Genomic DNA, 22,594 nt, shown 5'->3' on the forward strand with positions numbered 1-22,594 from the left:
TTTTTGTGTGGCTTAATATTCTCTTTACGCTTACATACACATGTTCTGTGTGGCCCAAGGCCCTGAATTCTTTATTGCTTACATACACTTGAATATGTTTACTACTTCACTTTTTCGATGATGTCAAAAGGGGAAAGTTTTGTTGTAAAGTTATGATGTTAGAAAACTGTAAGGAAAGGGCACTGAACTAAAGGGGAACTGGTTGTTACTAGTGGGCACTGAACTAAGGGGGAACTGGTTGTTACTGGTGCATTAACAAAAGGGAAACTGGTTGTTACTGGTGCATTAACAAAGGGGGAATTTGTTATGTATTTGAATGAATGTGTGTTTCCTCATAAGAAGAGTTTTGCAGGTTATTTGTCATCATCAAAAAGGGGGAAATTGATAAGAGCTTATGTTTTTTAGTGTTTTGATGATCTCCTCACAAGTGCAGGGACATGGTCCTCTGCAGAGTACGCATACTCGTCCAGCTGTCAAAGTGCGGTACAGCTGTAAAAGTTGTCTGCGTCAGAAAGTTGGTGAAGCTGCAAAGTACTTCACCAATCAGAAACAAGGAGGTTGCTTGTACGTTTGGTAATAACTTTTTGTGGTATATACTAAACAATACACAAGAATATTGATTCATTCATTCAAAAAGTGTGAGAGTTTTTCAAGCTTCAAGAACAGCAAGGGATTTGATCGATTGCTTCAAAAGCTTCTTGCACTAGCTGTTATTTTGTTTGCTTGCAATAGTTCTGATATTGTAAGATCAGTTTTTCTTGTAAAAGAAACGTTTCAAACTTTTGAATCATTGTAAGAACTAGGTTAAGGGTAACTTAGGTTCTTACTCTAAAAGGTTTATATTAATCAGTTAAGATTAGTATAGTGAGCAGTATTGTATCTGCTCTGGCTCATCTGATTAGTGAGCAGTATTGTATCTGCTCTGGCTCATCTAAGTAATAGGAGGTATTGCTTAGAGTTGGGATTAGTAGGTTAATCCCGGTTTGTAAACTTGCTTTTGCTTTTTGCTTGGAGAAGATTAGTGAAAGAAGTTTTGAAAAGTTCTGGCAGGCCAGGTCGTGGTTTTACTCCCTTGAGCAAGGAGGTTTCCACGTAAAGTTGTTGTGCAATCTCTACTTTCAACACGTTCTGTTATTTTCTATTATTTTAACCGTGCTGAGGACCTGGTCCCATCTAGACTAGTGGACGCATACATTCCAACAGTCTCCTATCAAAAAGAGTCTCAACTTAAATCTATAATGCCAAATCAATTATCAGCATGTATGTTCCATCTTGATCTCGATCGATCGCTCAATAAGGCTAGATACAAGAGACAGTTTTCTTTCCCCATCAGCATTAGAGATATTTACAAATAATAATGTTTGCCAGCAAAATCTGTACCAACATATTAGCATCGCTAGTATAATCTGGAAGATGAAACTTAATAAGAGAAATCAGCAAATTTCAGTATCAAACTTGAGGGATATGCCCATGCTGAAGAGCTCCTGGCACAATAACTTTGCACCATATGGCACATCAACCTTCACAATATCTTCAACTGATTCACAGAACCGGCAGAACGGACCCCTTATCTTACCACCTGGTGCAGACCTCTGGATCACATTCGCCATGTTCTTGCACTTCCCACAGATGTGCATCTGGGAGGAGTCGCTGAGTGTGAAAAGCCGTTCATGCAGATTTGCTGCAGCACCATGAGCTATAAGACAGTCCCGTTCCATCTCACCAAATTTAATTCCACCAAACCGTTTTCTGTCTGCCACAGGTTGGCGAGTAAGGGGATGGACAGGCCCAGTATTACGGAATTTCACCTTGTCTTCAGCCATATGGATGAGGCGTTGGTAGAATGTAGGGCCCATGAAAATCAGGGAATGAACCATTTCACCAGTCCGGCCATTGTAAACTCTCTCACTTCCCCATCTTGAGAATCCTCGCCTACAGGTCATATACCATTTAATAGTAAATGAAAAATCACCAGAATTCACAATTAAGCACAATAAAACAAAATCAGCTTAACTGTTTTGCACAAGAACATGTAATTACAAAAAAAGGATACAGTTTTCTTGTATCTTACCCATTAAGCTGCTTTAGTATGGCGTCAACTGATAAAGCGGAAAAGGGAGTGGCATATTTTTCACCACCACCTAGGGCAATGCCCTTCCCCAAAGCGGCTTCCAGCAGCTGACCAGGTGTTTGCCTTGAAGGAAATGCATGGGGATTGATTACAATATCTGGAACAATCCCCTGAACTGTAAAAGGGAAGTTCTCCTGAGACTCCAGATATCCAAGGACACCCTTTTGTCCATGCATGCTAGAGAACTTGTCTCCAAGACATGGAGAACGAACCTGCACAGAATGTACAAGAATACTGGAGTCACTTAAAGTGAATTAGGATTAGTTATATAGTGTTTTCCATGACCTCTTGAGTTTCTTTATCTTCCGGAAGGATAGGGTTGAAGAAACGTAAAGATTAGTAGGAGGCAATCAACTTTCTCACACATGTAAATTTGAATCATAACACAGAAACATGATGCTTACACCTAACAGCTTTCTTTACTAACTCTTTTTTAAAAAGGTAAAGTAACTTTATAGATAAAGTATCACAAAGGATGTGCTATAGGAACTGTACAATGTTGTCACAGCAAAACAGCAAAGTATTCCATATCTAGTCCTGTAGGGATTCTGACATCTGTAGAACTGATTCAGCCATATTTACATGTTCCATATTCACACCGTAGGCAAAACAAAAATATACAATTAGGCTTTCTTTGCTAACTCTTAAAGAGTACAAAATCTACTGAATAAATATAGCAAATAATGTACTGCAGTGAGAAAGTTCAATTCATTTCATGACTTAATATCAGCTTTTGGTACCTGGGACCTTGTCCCACATATGTCAAAGACAAGGAGCTTGGACAGCAGCTTATAAGCTCTCTCCATTCACTTTCAGCAGGCATCTTTTCAGGACAAAAAATCCCTCACTGTGTTGGTGGCAGAGTAATACTTCCAAAGGATTGCCGGATCTCTGTGTCAATAAGTGAGGCAAAGGGACACTTCGTTGGGGGTGGAGGGTGCTCTGTTTGGTACATTGGACATTTCCTACATTGGTTGAAAACAGGGAGCTTGGGTGATTTATTATCACCCTGTCTTACAGGGAAAAAAACCCCACATGGCATAATGCTTCCCAAGGACACGTTGATGGATCATAATACCAACATCAGATTTTATAAATCAATCAGTCCTTAAAACATAAAACTGAAGGTTTTCAACTTTGGCTATTGGTTTCTAGTTTTGAAGCTTTAGCAGAGTCTAGTTGTGCTACTTATAGACAAAACAGCTTTTATTCAGTTCAGTTGCTACTCTTTCAATGTGTTCACTGGTAAGATGGTTCAAGGCACTTCTGATCTTTATGTACATAGCATTGTCTCCTTCTATCATGAAGACAAGTACTTCAAGAAGCTTGCAAAATACCAGCAAACAGTTCTCCAAAGACATAATATGGTTTTTTAATAATGACAGGTTTCTCATAAACCTGCATCTTAAAACATATGTTCCATATAGAAATATAGAGAAGCACATAAGTAGAAGCATAGACATATAGGGCATCTTACTTGTCTGAGAGATACAACAGCAAAATTCTTCCCGTCATCATTAGCGGAGAGCAAAACCTTCTGAACCATGCCCCTTTCGGTATGCTTCATCTTGACACTGTGATCAGCACCTGATTCAGCATATTTCCCAATTATGATATCTCCGCTCTGGAGATTTGCCCCAATGAATGGAAAACCATCATCATCTAGGCAGTCCACTCGTCCAATTTTACTCTGGGTTTTCCCAAAGTTCACAGAGTCCTCTACCTTGGACTTCTTTCCCATGGCTTCCTTATTGTCGACCTCAGCCTTGTAGCTTCTGACATGCTCCGATCGAAACATTCCGCGCTCCAGTGATGCACGATTCATAACTACTGAATCTTCTTGGTTATAGCCAAGGTGAACATTCACTGCAACAACAGCACATTGACCATTGTAGTATTCAGGCCGTGAAAGCATTCCTTTCTGGTGACGAGCACATTTTGGTTTCCCAAGGGAATCTGACAGCATTGTCCCAAAAAGTGGCCTCTGAGGGTAGTACAATTGATGGGTATTCGTATCAACTCTAGAGTTTGGATTCACTGTTGAAAACCCAATTGCTTGCTGAGAGTGCTTCTCAGATTGATAGAGGACCCTCCTAGCATGGTCATGATTTGCAAAAGGGATTAAACCACAGCTCAAGCCTAACAGAAATGACATGTCCAACTCACAATGGGTATAATTAACAGGTGGATTCTCTTTATCTGCTTTTAAGAGATACTCAACTCCCCATGCAGTTCGACAGTCTTCTTCTTCTTCAGGTCCAATAAGCTCAATAATCCCTTTGTCCAGAAGAGTTTGGAAGCCATAATCTCCCCCTTTCATTCCATCTTTCAAAGCTTTAATATTCTTAAGATTTGAAACAACAAGAAGAGGGCGCATAATCCTTCCAGCATCAGAAAATATGCGAACTTCATCCTGCTGCTCATCTCTCTTAACTTCAACCTAGAACAAAATTTTAGATTGTTCAGTGTATGAGTATCAAATTGACATATCTTATAGGATGCTATACAACATCTCCACAAGAGGATATACTATACTAAATTTTTAATAACTATGTACAGAGAGACTTATCACAGCAAATCCAGTGCTAATGAAAAAGGTATAGGGTCAAATTTCCTCAGTGAAGAAGCTACATAAGCTTCCATGCTTTTAACTTGCATGGTATATCTGCTAGTGCTATAAGAAAACATCAAACCAACTGCCAAATTTGAGATAAAGGTTAGTATATAATAGAGGACTGTTGGTTTCAGTTTTATTGTTTTGCCAAATCTGTGATAAAGGTCATTTCATAGAGAACTTGTGGATCCTATTTTATTGTTTGAATCCTTCTAAATTTAAATATCATAAAAATTATTTAAATTAGTTTAAATTTTTGCACATTGCAAAGAGAAATTTCCCAAAAGGTGATTTTTTCCAGCCTACCTGAGCCTTGGTGAGAGTAACCGGTACATGTGTGGGTAGGAGGTAGCAAATACCCGGTGGAATAGCCAAGGTGTGTGCAAGCTAGCTCAGAAAACACAGACAAAAAAGAGATATTTCTTAAAAGAAAAAAGATCACAGAAGTTGGATGGACAGAGTTCAAGGATTCCATCTATTCCAAACTCATCGTAACACTTTCCTTTTTAGATCCCTAAAATTGTATCTCTACTTTAGTACTTAAGTTATCCTGAAATAGCATCACAGAAGTTATTCTACATTCAACACAGTGTACTGCAGGATTCATGTCTATTTCAGTAACAATGAGAAAAGGAGGAGTCTTTCAGATCTGGTTAATAGTTTTATAATCGCCTTTTAATGAATTAATGAATATATTTGTTGCTATATAACCAAAAATTCTACAGTATGTTTAATGTCCCTTGTACATAATTAAATGGAAATGATCACTACTTACCTGATGTGAACTTCATTCCTACGGTCTTATATGTTGTTTTACATCCAATGCAATATACCATAAACTAGAGGAGCAAAGAGAATAAGACGAGTGTTTTACAGTTTGTTAATCGTCCTGTTGATAGATTGATAATCATACTTATATATAAACAAGTAGTATACTTTATCCCACCAAAAAATATAGCAAGGCTTCATGATTCTGATGTACAATAATAATGAAAATGATCATAGCCAACCTGGTGTGGTACTTCATTCCTGCGGCGCTTACGTCTTAGTTTTGAAACGAAGAGTGCAGAATCTTCACATACTCCAACCCAATCCCCATCTAGAAGTACCTTTTGTTTTCCATGGAGTGAGGTGGCACTATCATCTACTAACTTTTGCATCCCACACCGAAACAATGTCTCAAGAAGTGGCTTCAAAACAGTTGTGCTGACAAGACCCATACTAGCCAAATTTTTTACCAGGCCACAATTTTCTCCATCTGGGGTAGATAGAAAGCATACCTTTCCCCAGTGTGAAGGATGTCTGCATAAGTTATTCAAAAATCATCAGATTATCATAATTAAGCCGAAGAAAACACATATAAAGGGCAACCAGGTGAACAAGAATCCCCCGTTCACGCAGGTCTTGGGAAGGGCTGCACACCAAGGGGTGTCATGTAGATAGCCTATCCTAATGGCAGCATTAGTGGCTGCTTCCACGGCTCGAACCCGTGACTTATAGGTCACATGGAGACAACTTTATGGTTGCTCCAGCCTCCAAGGCTCCCCTTCTTGACAAAAAGGGAAATAAAATACCAAAAAAATTATGACAGAATGAGCAAAGGATCAGGAGGCAAGTCAAATGAAGTCACTATTTTTGCTAATGGGAAACACGAAAAAAAATAGGTCGATATAAATTTAGAAACACTTACGGGTATCTAGCGTCGCCAACCTTCCCAGTGTATGTAACCTGCTGACGTGTCTTCCTTAGATCAGCAGTCATTTGCAATGGATTTGTTCGTCTGAGAGTTGCAACTACACCAGAAACCCTCTCCATTCTCTTGTAAGGGTGACACCAATGACCAGTAGAAAAAGCCCTGGAGAGACCATTGGTAATTATTGACGCATCTAAGTAGTGCTCAATTGGTTGCACTTGTCGATCTCCACAAAGATCTCTTTGCAGTGCCTTCACCATACGCCTCTCGGCATGTTTAATGTGCGCCCTGAGCTCTCGTTCAAGGAGCTCACCAGCCAGATCCAATCTTTTGTTTCGAAAATCATCTCTGTTGTCAACCTTTCTGCGGCCCATGTAAGAGAGCAAGAGGCACTTTACCATATAGCCTAAGAAGCGAGCCTTCTGCTTGAGACCACTAAGATTAGGGAACAGGTATTCTTTTATGCACTCCTCAACAGATTCTTGAGGTGGAAATTTACAGCTCTTTATAAGTCTATCAACATAAGCAAGAGCCTTTTTCCCCTTCCTGAAGTCCTCACAATTCTTGTCAGCATCGTGGATTGAAGCTACTAGTATATTGATGATATTAGTATCTTTAATATCCACATCAATCAAATCTACTATCTCCCTGTCAGAGGATACTCCTAGAGCAAAAAACAAGACCCAAATTGGCATTTCTGCAAGGAAATACACACTGAGGGCTTTTGCTTCTCCCTTAATGTGCTCATGTTTCAATGTCTCAGTCAGTTTAAGGTAGACTCTATTCCTTTTTTCACCGGAGCGATATGCAACCATCCAAGTGGAATGGTTTGACACCCAGAGTCTTTTTAAACAGATCTGCTCCTGTGCAATGAAGATCTGAAATGGAAATTGCAAGATTTCAATCTAAATTTAAACTGTGATAGGAAATTTACTTCTAAATGCCAAAAAGGTTAAACATTATTCTATATCACTATAGTAATAGCATGAGGTTAGAATGCACGCCTAAAATCTTCATCAACAAGAAAAAATCTTAATCTGATCTCAGTTCCATATGCAACAGCTATAAGATTAAGATGTAATAGAATTGACATGAAAGCAGAATCAGTGACTGGTTCCTTATCCTATCCCCAGAAGTTAGAAAAGGATTCTCCTGAAAGTATATATCAAACTCAATCCTGCATCATATACCCCTTTCTTCCCAATACATCAGAAGCGGAAAAATGTTATTTGTTTAACTATTCTGGAAATGTTGGTTCACCGTCACCACCAGCCAAGCTATGCAGATGATTCCATAAAACGAACGATCAATCATGAACTGTTGTTACTACTACATTAAAATCAACAAGCACAGTGGATTTTACTTGGATCATTGTCTTCGAGCTAACAGCTTTAGGTTCATAAGTGCATCCTTTAGAGTGGGTATCACCTTATTTTCACTTCAAAATTCACAATCTAAGGAACGACGTAGAGCAGAGAAAACCATTTGAGATACTTAGAATCATGAGTCTCTTAGCTTCCTAACAATGAAATCTGATCTCCAACTGGTCTCTGTGATCTTATGGTAAGATATTTGTTGTTGACGTTGAATTATATATAAGATACTAAGAGGGCTCTCCACAAAAATTTACTGTCTAAATGGAACATAAAGTTCATACCTTGAGTTCCTGCATCAGAATTTTTAAGTTGCACGTGTAGTTTTTACAGGGTCTGTATCTAGGATCCATCATACTTCCACTATATACCATATTGGGCATGAATAATCAAGCTCCTAATCAGTTCTTGTCTATTTGGCTTTCTATTACATTCAATTTCTCTTAGAACTGAGCATATTCATGTTCCAGGTTAAAAGATAAAAGCCGAGACTAATTGATTGGTTTTCAGAAAAGTAAATAACCTATCAGCACAGATTTGTGCTACTTGTATTAAAAGGCATCCATGACACTCTGAATCAACAAATCAACAAAGTCAAAGGTTTTTGTTTTGAGGAAAAAAAATCAATGTTCAAATAGATGCTTTAAATAAATAAGTAAATCATACACCACATATTTGTGCAACTTGTATTAAACATGCAAAATCAACACATTATACAGAGACAGAGTTCTTATACTATCCATCTATGTTACTCAGACTCTTCAAAAATGTCGACGAGTGCGTGTCCAATCCTTCAAAGTAGTGTATTTTGAAGGCCCGACACGGATGTGGATCATTTTTGGAGAGTCTGAAAAACATGGCTATCCACAGACTGGCATTGAAGTTTTTACAGAAGAGAAATAATGTATCACCATATTTTGCAACTTGTCTTACAAAATCAGAGTTCCTATCTTACTAAAAATATTGTAATATCCAACTAGAAGAAATTACGATGGAGGCACGTCATCTTTCCTCCTAAAGGTTTATGCATGCTACAAAACTGTTTCATCCCGAACTCTACATTAACGGGACATTATGTAAAGTGGTACAAAAACTTCACCTTCATAAGATCAATCTTCAATCGGTATCTTCAATAAAAACAAATAAACAAACCCCAAAAAGTAGATAGGACCTTCAGAATAACCTCACACTACCATCATTCTAATCAATCACTAAGTCATATGTCTAACATGAAAGTTAAATTTTCTCTCCTCTCTTTCCTCCTCTTTTGTTACATCTTCCATTATAGGGACACAACATTGCAATTATAGATTTTTCGAAGTTACAACATCTGTCAAATGACACAACTATTTAAGCAACAACAGCCACTAGTACAACACTATGCCTCAATTCTAAACTAGTATAACTCGAGTAAACAAATTATTTATAAGCATTCTACTCCAATGAACTCATCTTGTTCCAATACTCAGTATATCATATTGTAGGGAAAAGGTGTCACATTCCAACTAATCTAAGAGTTTAAATTTCAAACATAAATTCTAACATTAAAAAGTGAAATTCCACTGTTTTTAGTTATGCTAGTTTGACTTTGATGTATAGAAAACGATTGGTGTGGCTGTACTTTGAATAGTATCTTTTATTTTCCCTTTACTCAGTGGGGCTTAAATAGTGTACTAGCTCCCATCAACTGTCCAGCTTTGTTTTCTATGCCCTTTTTAGATGAAGACAGCGAGGCATCAAACTAGCATTTGGCCATAGATTTCCAAATATTTTTGTCAAGTCCTTTTTGGGTGAAGTTTCACCATGTGTTTGGCCATAGACTTTGAGAGAAATATTTGACTTTTTAAAGAAATATGATTTATATCCATAAGTTCTAAAAACTATTAAAAATACTCATAAATTTGTGTTATCATTTTATAATGAACATGTTCCGTGAAAAGTCATGACACCATTGATTTGTATACGAAAAACTACTATTACTACTTGTAGTTGGAAGTAACTTCGGAGAGCAAGCTCAGATAAAAACTAATAATATATGTATAATGTATATAACTGTATAAATTATGTACAACGAACTAGGACTAAATTCAGTCCAAACCGATAAATGATGGGTGTTTTTATAAAATATAAAAGTTTGCGGTAATTTTTAAATTTTTAAAAGTTAACAAAAATAAAATTTGGCACAAATACTAGTGCTTTATAGTATTTGGGAATTTGGATTGTTGGCCAAAAATATTTGCCAAATAGTGGCAAGTTATCTGGCCAAACGAGATATGCCAAGTTTTTCCCCAAATATTTTTAGGAACATCTATGGCCAAACGAGTTGGAGTGAGGTGCTAGCAGAAAGATCTTACCTTTTCAGCCCCTTTGACTATGAAGTATCCCCCATGATCAAATTCACAATCAGGCCTGTCAGCACCACTCATCCAGCACAACTCTGAGTTCACCATCACAGGAATTCTCCCAATGAAGACATCCCTTTTATCTTCCATCACACACTCCTTGTCAACAAACTGTTCTACCCCAGTTTTGAACTTGTCGCTTCTAACTAGCTTTTTAGTAAACACCTGAAATCATTTTCAAGGGCAGCCAATAAAGTTAAAAGAATAAGAAACTAACAGGGAAAATAAAAGACATTTTGGATGTGTCCTCAATGCTAACCGTATTAATTTGTCAATGCACAACATGGATGAGAATGGATTAAATTTCAAATATCAGTAGTACTCCAGATAAAGGGTGAATTTTGTGAAGTTCAAAAAAATGATATCAAAATGTTAAGAATTCAAATGCATGCAGATCAGAGCTCTTGTTTCATTTGTGATGACCATTTTCTTACTTTTTTGTCAGATGGGCAATGCATTTAATAAAGAACTGTTCAAGAGAGACCAACAAGATTAACAGCTTAATCTACAGAAGAACAACATAATGCAATAATCTTAGAACATAGCTAGCTAATCCAACTTTTTTGATAAAGAAATAATTTTATTAAGGTTAGGGCAAAAAGTCACTCGTACACAAGGAGTATACCAAAAATAGTAGAAAACTTGCAAGCTGGCCAATTCAAAATTGAGAATAATAAGAAAATGAATGATTATAAATAAACAGAAAGAACACAATACACGTAAAAATATAGACGGTAGATAAAAACAAAAAAGAAATTGAATATTAGACAAAAACAAGCATCTTCTTGCCTGAACATGAGTCTCAACAATAATCCTGGCAGAATAAGTCATGTTCTGAAGGCGAGCATGCCGTGGCCACAAGTCCAGGTACTCTTCCCCATTATAGGCAGAAAACTTTTCCCCTGCCCAAAACTTTGGCCGATCAAGGGTTACTTTCCCAAACTTGACAGAAGCATGCTTCCATTCACCTTCACCTTTCTTTGATGGATCATAACCTGGCTCAACATGGATCTCCCCAACCGAGTCGAACACCCTTTGGATTCCATACCTGATGAAGTCATTGTATGAATCAATCTGGTGGCTAATTACGCCATACTTCTCAAAGAAACCAGCTGATGCCTTTTTACAGAAGTTTCTCAAGAAACCTCCACCCAACTCTTTAATTGAAGCCATATCAAGATTATCATCCTCATCCTCGTCCTCATCCCAATCATAATCTTCTACTTCAAAAAGGCCATCAATATCAAAGTCCATCATTGTTGATCCATTGGATGTCTTCGCTTTTCCACTACTACATCCCACATCTTCCATGATATCAGAAATTGTCATTTGAATGAAGCATCTGCATCAAAAACAAAATCAAAGTGCATCAATCCACATGAATTTTATTCCAACCTGTACTGGTGCACAAACATGATCAGGTGATCTCTCCTTTCAAAGGCATAATCAATCAATGGTACAACATAAAGAAAATCGACAGCTAAAAGACTTTAGTTACCCCATCTGAAAGTAAAGTCCTTCCAGGAAGGCCAAATGAGTATTTCTCTAAAAGAAAAAAGAGGAAGGACTAAGGCTTGTTCATTTATTTCTAACTAGAAAGGAGTTCTCATTTAGAAACAGTAAAAAACAAAGCACAAAACAAAAGACTATACAAATGTCCATGGGGTGGAAATCGGGATTGCTTGGTTAAATTTTCTCTTAAATGTAAACTGTGTTTTTGACAACCCAGTTCCACTCTGGTTGACCTATTTCTAAAGAAGATAAAAGGCAAGAGAATATAGAGACAAAGAAAGGTTGTGACTTATAGTATCTTATATGTAACTTTGGAATATATATATAATGTTACTTTAAAAGATTAAGAATCACTGACTTAATACATGAAAATTGGAATGCATTCGACTTGTACTTCTTGGGATGGCGGAGTATATGTAACTTTGTACATGCCTTCTAAAGAAATTATGAGAAATTCCAAAATCCCTATGACTTATGATGAGAGCCAACAGAGAATAACAGGAAAGCAAGCTCGACTTGAATTCACTCTAGCATTGATCCATGCAACAACATACCAAGTGTAATCCCACAAGTGGAGTTTGGGGAAGGTGGTGTTTACTCAGCCTCACCCTTACCTTGAGAATGTAGAGATGTTGTTTTCGATAGACTGTCGGCACAAGTAAAACATATCAAAAATCAAATATGTAAAGCAAATATACCGTAGTAAAGAAGCCATACTGAAAACAATGGAGAAGAGTTGGCATTGATCCATCCAGTCATAAAAACTAACAAATCTTGAAGACTCAAAACGTTCACCAGCATATCAGAACACAAAAATTTAAATAAAATGTATAAGCTACCCACATTACAAACTTTTTTTAGGAAACCCTTAACTTAAGTTGCTTTCAACATTTCCTGAAATTGGCATAAGCTGCCTAATTTGTATCTCTTTTTTTCCTTCTCTTTTCACCTCTAGAATACCCGTAAGATGTCTTCAACATTTTCTGAAAAGTATAAACTATAGTAAATTTTTAAAAAAACTTTCCTGTTCTTTTGCACAAAACCCATAAAGTGCTTTCAGGGATTTCAGCACCCTAATATTCCTACTTCAGTCAATTCACCTCTAAACCCTACTTGTGATGGTAAACAAGTTGTTTTGATAAACTTTCAGCTCAAGAAAAGCATATCAAAAATCAAACAAGTAAAGCAAATACAATAGCAAAGAAATAACATTTCAATCCTAATCCTTGACCTTCGTATCTTTCTATCTAGGTCATGTCATCAGTAAGCGGCAAGTATGTCATATTCTATCTAATCACTTCTCATCCCCAAGACTTTTTCCGCCTAATTCTTCCTCTCTTTATAGACACTATATACAACCTCTCACACATCTGCTCATCTTCTCTCCACATGTCTCTCTCATCTAAAACCCCGGCGTTTTTCATTAAAACCCCATATAAAATTTTGCAGACCATACTGCATTATAACTGTATATCAACATGAATCAAAAACAGGTGTTAAAAATGAACAAAACCCACATAGATTACTTAAAAACAAACACAAAACTTGAAGCGAGTATCAAAAAATCATCGTAAAACCACACATTTTCTGAATATTTGCTTAACGATTTAGAAAAAAGCAAAAAAAAGAGAACAGCTTACAAAGTATCGTAGCTTCTGCTTCGCTATTTTTTGGTTGAATTTTTTTTGAGAGTTTTTTCTGCAGTCACGCCAACAAGCAGAGAGAGAAGAAGAGCAGTGGCTAGTGAGTGTGAATTCTTGTCAGTTTTCTTTTATGCATTGGAAAAATGGAATCGAAAAGGTATAATGTGTACTGACTCAATGAAATGATGCCACGTGTTAATGTGAAAAGAAATAAACCAAAAAGAAAAGCTATACTAATTTTGTTTTTTCCCTAACTCGATAGTCATACTAAGCTCGTCTATTTGAAATTTGTGATGGCTACGGCCCCATTCGGAGGTAAGGCTACCAACCAAGGAGAATTTGAGACTTCCTGATTAAGAAAAAATAGTTTCATTTACTGCACCACATCCGTTGATGATATATTAATGAGTAATTATTGCTCACTATTTTAATATTTTAAAAAGTACATTCTTTTGATAGTGTCAAACCTTCGGTCTCTCGGGATCTGTTTGGTACGAGGAAATTTGTTTTATCAAAAACGTTGAGAAAATGATTTTCAATGTTTTCGTATTTTCGTTAGTTAATATTTTGAAAAATTATTTTCATAAAATAAGTTCTTAGAATGAGAAAAATGATTTTCCTAGTGAAAATGAAAAATCAAATTCAATAAATGGTATTTCATATTAATTTTTCCAGAAAATAGAAAAATCAAATTCAATAAATGGTACTCTCTCCGTTTTTTTTATATGTCACATTTTTACTTTACACTTGCATTAAGAAATGATATAATTTTATCCTTCTATCCTTATTTAATTTTTTTGGAACTCAAATTTTCAATCAATGAATATGAATTAATTTATTTTGATTAATTAATTTAACCAATGAACATGAATCATTTACTTAGCTTTTCTAATTTGGTCAAATGTATATTTTCAAGGCTAATAACTCACAAGGGTAAAAAAGAAATAATATGATAATTTATGCATTGATTTTATGAAATGACAAGTAATATTATGGACCAACTATTTATAAAAAATGACATATAAAAAGGGACGGAGAGAGTAGTATTGATTGTATTTTTCTCATTCCTAATATACATCATCTTTATCGAGTGAGTAACCTCATTCCCATACACTTCTTTTATAATATTTTTCTAAATTATATATTTTTTTAAAAAAAAAAATTAACCATATATCGAATATGAGAAAATAAGTTAAAGAAATATTTATTGTGTCAAACATAAAGAAACGTTTACATGTAGTAATAATAAAAAGGCTAATTACTCTTGATATTTTAATAATTAAAAATAACTCCCTCAACTCCTTTTCATTGTCACTTAAGTAAATGTTTGATTTAACATATTTGTCAGTTATCACTTTAAAAATCAAGAGTAAGTAATACTTTTTTCTTTTAGTTTCGTTTTTATTACTCCACAAATATAGTCATTAATTATGCATTTAAGAAAAATAAGACTAATTTAGTCAAATAGTATCTTTTATAATTAATGCCAATAATTTCTTAAGGTAATTTGCGATCATTCGAGCATTCAGCTTTGCAATCAATCAGGCTAAAGCTTGAATTTCCCATTTCCATTCCTTTAGCATACCCCGTTAGACGTTTGTCAGTACTCTTAAACTATGACCGAAATCTCAGAGACATTTTAACTAAATTAAGGTCCTATTACATCGAACCCATTTTTTAAAAAAATTTGTACACCTTTTTGGCTTACGTGGCATCCAAACATCTCCCACGCGCCTCAACTACGTGGAGTCACGAAGTGTGTCACACATGCTTAAAAGGTGTACAAAATTAAAAAAAAAATGAGTTCAGAATAATAGAACATTAGTTTAGTGAAGATGTGTCACTGAAATTTCACTCATAGTTTAGAGGTACTTGACGTCACCAAGTTGAAGCTATTACACAACTTTTGGATTGAAGAACCATTTGAAGTCACCTCGCTCAGCATAAAAACTGCCTGATTCTTGTAGAGTAGATGTGGTGTTAAGCATAGTTTGCTGTGCAGAAAGCACAACATTGCCTCTATTTTGTTTGGTAATAAGTCTACCTGAGTTGTCTATTATAAGCACACTTGAATTGTCATATATGTTGAGCATATTGGGCAGTGTCTTTGACACACCTCAAGCTTTCAAGAATTCCTTACAGTTTTCATGATAAAGTATTTTTCGTAAGATTTCCAACAATACACAAGTTCATCTTTGTCGCCAATCCATACTGGATGTGTGACTCTGATCATAGAATTGGTATACCAAGCTGTAGTACAGCAGAAAATCAAGAAGCAGAAGAAACAGAAGTAAAGGGTTCTCATAGCTGGTTTTAGTAGCTTCATCTTCTCTAATTGCAATTCTCAATAATGCATTTGACATTCTTGGGTGAGGTATTATTAAAGCAATTGAAAGAGAGAAGGAAAAGATATAATACTGCAATCCAACGAGATGGAGACTGTAACAAAGTTTCTTCGTGTAAACGATATAAAATCGCACCAATACACCTAAAGAAATCAAATCTACAACTTAAATCACAGAGTAATCATCTCACCCCAGTAGAATGGCTGGTAAAACACATTTATTTTCGACAATAAACATGATCAGCATTCGAAGAAAACTAGTTTTTTTTCTTCTTAAAACATTGTTGACATTAGACAATCAACCACAAAGACGTAGAACAACTCAATGTTCCAGGAACATAAAGGTTACATATATATAGCTCATACAAGCAGATGTCGGATTAGCGCTAGCCTGTCTGTTCTTCTGCATAGCACCAAACTGCTTGGAGTTTATACAGCGGCAGCTTCCCTCAAGTATCTGCAGGCAAGGAAAACCAGAAGTTCAATTAGTTAGTTTGCTGTAAAAGACTAGACTACTACTACAATGGAACAAGATATTTTCCCAAGGATGTTAATATTCACCATTTGGGGAGCAAGCACTCCTTGAAGAGAAGTTGGAAGGAGCGATTGGAATGGATATGGAGAGCTGTGTTGTGGAGAAATTGTTTTTGTTGGATCCCTCATCGTCAAGGTTGGACCACGATTCTTTAGCAGTGGGCCATTCATTAAAGAAAGGGCGCATTGAATGCTGCTCCTCCTTTACTGTTCCAGGTGAATCAATGTCACTGCCAAAGAAGCAATGCTGGTGTCGTCGTTTTGAAATTGTTGCATCAATCATAGGCTCAAGTAGATTAGGTAGATGCATCTCTGTTGAGCTACCCAGCAGCTGAGAATCATTTTTTGATCTCGCCATGGGGCTTGAAGAAACTTGAGAAGGCAATACCCAGGTACTGTCTGTGTTGGTCCCCATCCCTAAACTTCTGACAGTAGCAGAAGCCTCTGAAGATAAATGCTCATCAGCATCAGGAGTAATTCCATGGAGATACCTGTGGTACATTTTGTCATTAATGAAACTGGATGTTACAACACTTACTTCTCTGAAGGTAATACAAAACTGACAGCATTTAGACATGTTACTTTAACCAGCAGTCAAGTACGGTATTAAAAGAAGTACAAGGCAAAGTACCCCAACAATACGTAGATTTTATCAAAATCATAGGCTCAAGTAGATTAGCTTCTTCAAATTCCCAAGATTGTTGTCAACTTCTTAATTGGGAAAGGATAGAAGAAAGGGAATGCATTTGGAAACAAAAAGGAAGCAACTTGCAGGAAAACAAAAAAAGACGAGAGGAGCCGGTGCATAGTTAGCAGGGATTATGCATTCTTCAGCACCATATGCATTAGCCAAAGACTAAAAGGCAACTTGGCGGAAGGCTATAGTCATTTAACACTACATTGTCATTATTTAGACTATCAGACATAATTCCAGTGAGAAAAACAAATTGTGGGAAGTACAGAATATTTCCAACATTCCATCACTGAGCTCTGCAAGCATGTGTCATGCTAATACCGATAAAAATGTCACGATAAAAATAAACACACTCTATATGCATAGAGGAATCTAGTTTATGACTTGATAAGTAACCGGAAAATACTTTATTCTTCTTGTTTTAACATAATAGTGGGAGCCCGTAGAGGAGAAGCCTTTCGTCTATTGCATGGAAATATTGACACTGCTCCTCCTTGAAAGTACTACAGAGACGAATATATTCCATTTTCCTAAAAACTATTTCAAACTTGACCTGTAAATTAACAAAAGATTCCTGTGACTCGGTTGCGCAACTCTGTTCCCCTCTTCTCTCCCCTCTGGGATCAGTGCAACTCCCAAGTCCCAAATTCATTTTACAAAGATAATACCAATTGCCATCTAGTAGCATGAAGAGCACATTCAAGGACACAACTTTGCAACCGACACCAGCAATCAGACATGCATTTTCCTGTTACACGAAATTCTGTCTGTGTCACACATACACCTAGGATATCTTTACCCACCCACGATCTCACCATATATCCAGGATCTAAACACAACTCTGACCTGAAAACTGATAGTCCTGAAGGGCCACTAGGTTTAAAAGAAATACTTAGAGACACAATAGCTATTTTTGCTCTTGCCCTCACTATCTTTTGTCTTTGTTAATGGTATAAGCTGCATAAGAAAATAAGCAGCCTTCCTGCATCTATTCAGGACAGGACCTTGATAGATAAACAGCTCCAAAGTGAGAAGAAAATAACACTAAGAGGTGGATCAATAGTAAATTATCAGGCTATCAAATTCTACAATGCTTAGGTCTGAAATTAGCAGAAGTGAAAAGATGAACTGAAGACGTAAGTGGAAAGATGAACTGAAGGTGTACAGGCTACAAAATGGGTCATAAGCGGCAAAAAGGGAAACCTTGATGTCATGACAACAGTCTCCCAAGTCCTATATAGCAGCCTCCTAATGTGGCATTGAGTTCACATATCTATCATTTACCCACCCCAAAAGAAAAATGACAAAAGACAGAATCATTTTTCAAACGAGCAGTGCCCGGGATCAAGGCTTGAAGAAACATTATTTTCTGCAATCCAAGCATAAGAAGAACAACGGAGGACAAAACCGAGGTACCTATAGTCCTTGTTATCTATTCCATAGGAGACAGGTTCCATCTGCAGCTTTGTTGCAGTGCTTCCATAATTCAGAGTTCCCGAATTAGCAACAGAATATAGTGGCATGTTTTGGAAGCTTCCGCTGCTGCTATTTTGGTAACTTCCTCTTGTATTGCTGCTCCCAGTTGTAATTTGTGACATACTAGTCGACAAGGACTGGGAAGTAGATTGAGATTCCACAGGCTTTCTTGAACGGTTGCGGCCTCGATGCATGTGCCGCTCGCAATATTTGGAGTCAGGATATGCATCTTTCGAGCATCTCCACTTCTTTCCGTCAGTCCTTCTACACCTTCCTGGCTCAGGATCAAACTTCTTCCCATAATAAGAACAATAGCCCACTGCACATAGAGAAACAAATCATTAAGCTCCATACTGAGCTAATACCGTATAAACAAAAACCACCACCCTGAAAGAAGTCCTTTTACAAGAAAAGAAAATATATACCAAGATCTAATTAGCCACACATCAATCAGAAATCAATGAAATAGGAGCATACCACAACACAGAGTTGCAACTACTGGAACACTTTTACAAACACCGACATCGAAAGTAAGCACTTCTGTAAACTATTCATGATCAGTTGGGGATATAGCCTTAGTGCTACCAGTTAAACCAAACCCAATATTTTTGACACGGAATATTGATGTTTACGTGTGTGTAAAACGAAAAAATTAGATTATGAAGCCATAATTTTAAAAGTATATTGAGTTCATTACTAAGAATATAAAAGGTTGAACCCATTAAATTAAAATACCGGATCTGCTTTCTTTCACGACATTCAACCGTAAACAACTTAAATACACACCGGATAAGCTTCTAAAAGGCAAAAACAAAAAGTGTTGCTGCTACATTGACACAGAGAAGAGAAAGCTATAACACACTAGATTCCAACCCAATATAGACTAGATTAGTGATCTTTGCACTCAAAATGGATAAACAGATAAAGAAGTCACTAACCAAACAAAAGTAAATCCATTACTCTGATCCCAAACAAAGAATAGAAAATGGTAATAATTGCACATCCACAACAAGACAGAAAATTTTCAAGAATGCCAAAAGAAAAAGAACCCTCTTTTCAGATCTGCATGGTTCAATTATACCATCAAAGTGAACTAAACCTTTCAAATAGATATAGATAAAATAAGAAAGAGAAGCAAGAAGAACATACAGCTGGGATGATGAAAGAACCTAGCTGAGATGGCTTCAAAGCTACGACGAATAGGAACAACAAGATCAGGTGGCACAGGAAGACCTGCCACCAAGTACTTGTATATCATTGCTTGATGCTCCAGCTCCTGCCATTGCACCGCCGTAAATGGCGGCCGGTAACCATATCCATACCCCATTCCCCCCTCCCCTCCACCTCCACCCCCCACTACTGATGTAGAGGTGCCACTCATCTTCTCCCTTACTAAAAAACTAATCTTTCCAAATTTTACCCACCCCCCACACTTTCCCCTTTTTCACTTCACTCAAAAAGCTGCACCTAGAAATTAACACAACATCAGTTAATATACAAACATATACACAGAGAGAGAGAGAAATGTGTTTTTGTGTGTTGTGTGTGAGTTATAGAGAGCAAAGTTCGTTGAGGTTACCTAAGAGGGGGACAGATCTAGGGTTTGGACAAGTATGGAAGAAAGAGCAGAGAGATAAAAGCTGAAGAAACAAAGAAAGAAAATATATAAAGTGAAGTGAGATTTAATTAGAGTGAAATCAAGAAAATAAATAACACTAGTACTTATGTACAAGACAAAATTAATGAACTAGTATACTTACATTGAACTTTATGTGAGCAAGAATAAATGACAATAACAATGTGAATGATGACATTATAGTAGAAGTTTTGTGAAAGATAATGAAGGGTTTAAGGTTTAAAGAAGGGAGTGTTGATGTTTAAGGAAGCATTGGGGCATGGGGAGAAAAGAGGATTGAAAGAAGGGGGACCTTATGGAGTGGGGTAGAATGAATTATGTCTTGTTGTGGTCCAATGATGGAACACCTCTTTTTATATCTTTCAAATTAGTCATGTGAATGTATCATGACCCCAAAGATGTAAACTTTGTCCTTAAGGTTCAACAATAATTAAGATGACCTACAAAAGATCTTATTCTAGTTTTGATATATTGATATATATGTTGTTTTTCCCTTTTACTTTTTAAAACTTTGTGCTTTTTGTTTGAGCAAGAATGTGAAATATCTTAAGAAATAAGCTCCAACACATAATCAAGAGGTATGGTGGCATAGATGAGATACTCAATTTTTAGTTAGAAGTTTTGTATAAGTTGTAAAAATAGAGAAATTCTTGATGAGGAGTATTTTCGTATTTATGAATTTTAAAGAATGTGAATGTGATTAATCTAAGTTATATTATATCGCGTAACTTTATTTCTATGTCACTTATGTCAAGCAAAACTACAAAAGTTCAATAATTGTAAAGGCAAAATTATATGATGGACCCTTATACTTGTATCAGTTTGTATTGTGAACTCTTTTACTTATCTATTGGTCAACTGAACCCTTATACTCAGTAAAACATAATATATCAAACCCTCTGACCATTGACCAACCTTATGTGACATTAAAATGATTGAGTTGGCACAAAAGCGTGGCTACACGCGTTAAAAGGGGAAGTGAAGATCACACTTACATTAAAAAAATATTAAAATTATACAATAATTGATTTTATAAAAGAAAAATAAAATAAAAAATAATTTTCTTCTTCTCCTTCACCACACTTCTTTTCCAGCCATTATCCTCTTTTCCAATCAACCCCTCACCCCATCCACGGTCCAATCTCCATTTTCCTTCTTCATACCTTGTTGTCATTGTTTTCAGCATATCCATCCCCCTTTTTTAAAAAAAAAATCGATTTCAATAGAAATTTCAATTTTCTCTTCGACATAAAAGGCTAACACAGAAAGAAAAAGGAAAAGAAACAAAGAAAGATGACATTGTAGATCTTATAGTTTCAATCAAGAATTTTCGGCGACACACTAGAATTTTCAGCGACCNACTCAATTTTTAATTAGAAGTTGTGTATAAGTTGTAAAAATAGAGAAATTCTTAATGAGGAGCATTTTCGTATTTATGAATTTTAAAGAATGTGAATGTGATTAATTTGAGTTATATTAAGTCGCGTAACTATATTTCTACGTCACTTATGTCAAGCAAAACTACAAAAGTTCAATAATTGTAAAAGACAAAACTTACATTGATCAAGAATATATAATGTTAAAGGGACTAACATATTGTGTGCGTGTGTTGGGTGGGGGGGGGGGGGGGGGGNGATGAGGCACATTAGTTTGACGAAATAAAAGGTGTTCTAATCGGTATAAGGAGGCCTTGAACGTTTCTTTCGCCAAATATGAGATATCTTCATCAAATGACCTTAGCTAGTCACTAATGCACTATTTATTACAACAATAACAATGATAATAACATATTAAGTACAAGACATTATTATTGCTAAAAAGGAAAAAAAAACAGTTAGGTAGCTTGCCATCAAGGTGTTGTATCTTTAAGTTTTAATACCGTAGAATTAACTAGTGTAGAGGTAGTAGAACATTTCATTTTTTCATTTCTTTCTTCTTAAAATGACCACAAACTTTTTCCGTCAAAGATTGATCTTCAATGGTTATTTCATTGTCATTCCTCAAATCATAAATTGGCAATATATATGTTCAAATTTTGAAAGAAAAGTGTGTTTGGTATAGTGGAAAATGTTTTCAGAAAAAATAAATTATTTTTTTACGTGTCCAATATATAAATTTAAAAATATTATTTTTAAAAATATTTGTATATGTTACGGACAAAGGAAATATGAGAGGTGAGGGGCTGGGAATTGGGATAGGGGTGNTATATATATACTATTGAACCCCCTGAACATATACCAAAGGTGTAGCTCAGTGGCGTTGGGGGTTCAGGAGTTTGCTCTAGCACGCGAGGACGCGTGTTCGAATCCGGGCAAAGGCATTTTTTTATCAGCTTATATTTTAGATGTTTTAATTTTTTTTAAAAAATAATAATGCAATTAGAAAACGATGTTTAGTTCCAAAAAATTAAAACACTGATTGGGAATTTAGGATTTATTAGTTTAACCCCTAATTACAAAGTCAAATATTAAAAAACCCTTTTCTTCTTGATTCGATCCGTTTAATCCGACCCGTTTATTTGTGGATATTATTTACGTGATTA

The 22,594-nt window shown here is 36.1% G+C and overlaps 2 protein-coding genes across 3 annotated transcripts; both read right to left on the reverse strand.

Moving 5' to 3' along the window:
* Positions 1–1,321: 1,321 nt before the first annotated feature.
* LOC125842546 (DNA-directed RNA polymerases IV and V subunit 2-like) lies at positions 1,322–13,454 on the reverse strand. 2 transcript variants are annotated; one of them, XM_049521853.1, is made up of 8 exons: positions 13,366–13,454; positions 11,003–11,555; positions 10,166–10,378; positions 6,436–7,316; positions 5,756–6,047; positions 3,609–4,571; positions 2,072–2,343; positions 1,322–1,932 (listed from the first exon to the last, which is right to left on the reverse strand). In XM_049521853.1, exons 2-8 carry the CDS (start codon positions 11,540–11,542, stop codon positions 1,434–1,436), a joined length of 3,660 nt encoding a protein of 1,219 aa, XP_049377810.1. In that variant the 5' UTR covers positions 11,543–11,555; positions 13,366–13,454; the 3' UTR covers positions 1,322–1,433. The 2 variants fall into 2 exon arrangements, with proteins under 2 accessions (XP_049377810.1, XP_049377809.1); XM_049521852.1 differs by lacking the exon at positions 13,366–13,454 and adding an exon at positions 11,712–11,785.
* A 2,443-nt stretch (positions 13,455–15,897) lies between these two features.
* Positions 15,898–20,317, reverse strand: LOC125842560 (growth-regulating factor 3-like). The gene is made up of 6 exons (XM_049521868.1): positions 20,177–20,317; positions 19,996–20,056; positions 19,566–19,883; positions 18,357–18,735; positions 16,274–16,737; positions 15,898–16,169 (listed from the first exon to the last, which is right to left on the reverse strand). The coding sequence occupies exons 3-6, from the start codon at positions 19,795–19,797 to the stop codon at positions 16,162–16,164; spliced, it is 1,083 nt and encodes a 360-aa protein (XP_049377825.1). The 5' UTR covers positions 19,798–19,883; positions 19,996–20,056; positions 20,177–20,317; the 3' UTR covers positions 15,898–16,161.
* Positions 20,318–22,594: the final 2,277 nt, after the last annotated feature.

This window comes from Solanum stenotomum, chromosome 10 (genome assembly GCF_019186545.1).
Source record: "Solanum stenotomum isolate F172 chromosome 10, ASM1918654v1, whole genome shotgun sequence".
NCBI classification, from domain to species: domain Eukaryota; kingdom Viridiplantae; phylum Streptophyta; class Magnoliopsida; order Solanales; family Solanaceae; genus Solanum; species Solanum stenotomum.

Bases quoted from the DNA above. Each gene is read 5' to 3' on its own strand.
- LOC125842546 (XM_049521852.1), bottom strand. The intron at 2,344-3,608 runs GTAAGATGCCCT...CATTCTGTGCAG, and splicing joins CTGTTGTATCTCTCAGACAA to GTTCGTTCTCCATGTCTTGG. The intron at 1,933-2,071 runs GTAAGATACAAG...TATGACCTGTAG, and splicing joins ATACTAAAGCAGCTTAATGG to GCGAGGATTCTCAAGATGGG.
- LOC125842560 (XM_049521868.1), bottom strand. From the start codon at position 19,797: ATGAGTGGCACCTCTACATCAGTAGTGGGGGGTGGAGGTGGAGGGGAG. The intron at 18,736-19,565 runs GTATGTTCTTCT...CTCTATGTGCAG, and splicing joins GTTCTTTCATCATCCCAGCT to TGGGCTATTGTTCTTATTAT. The intron at 16,738-18,356 runs GTACCTCGGTTT...AATGTACCACAG, and splicing joins ATAGATAACAAGGACTATAG to GTATCTCCATGGAATTACTC.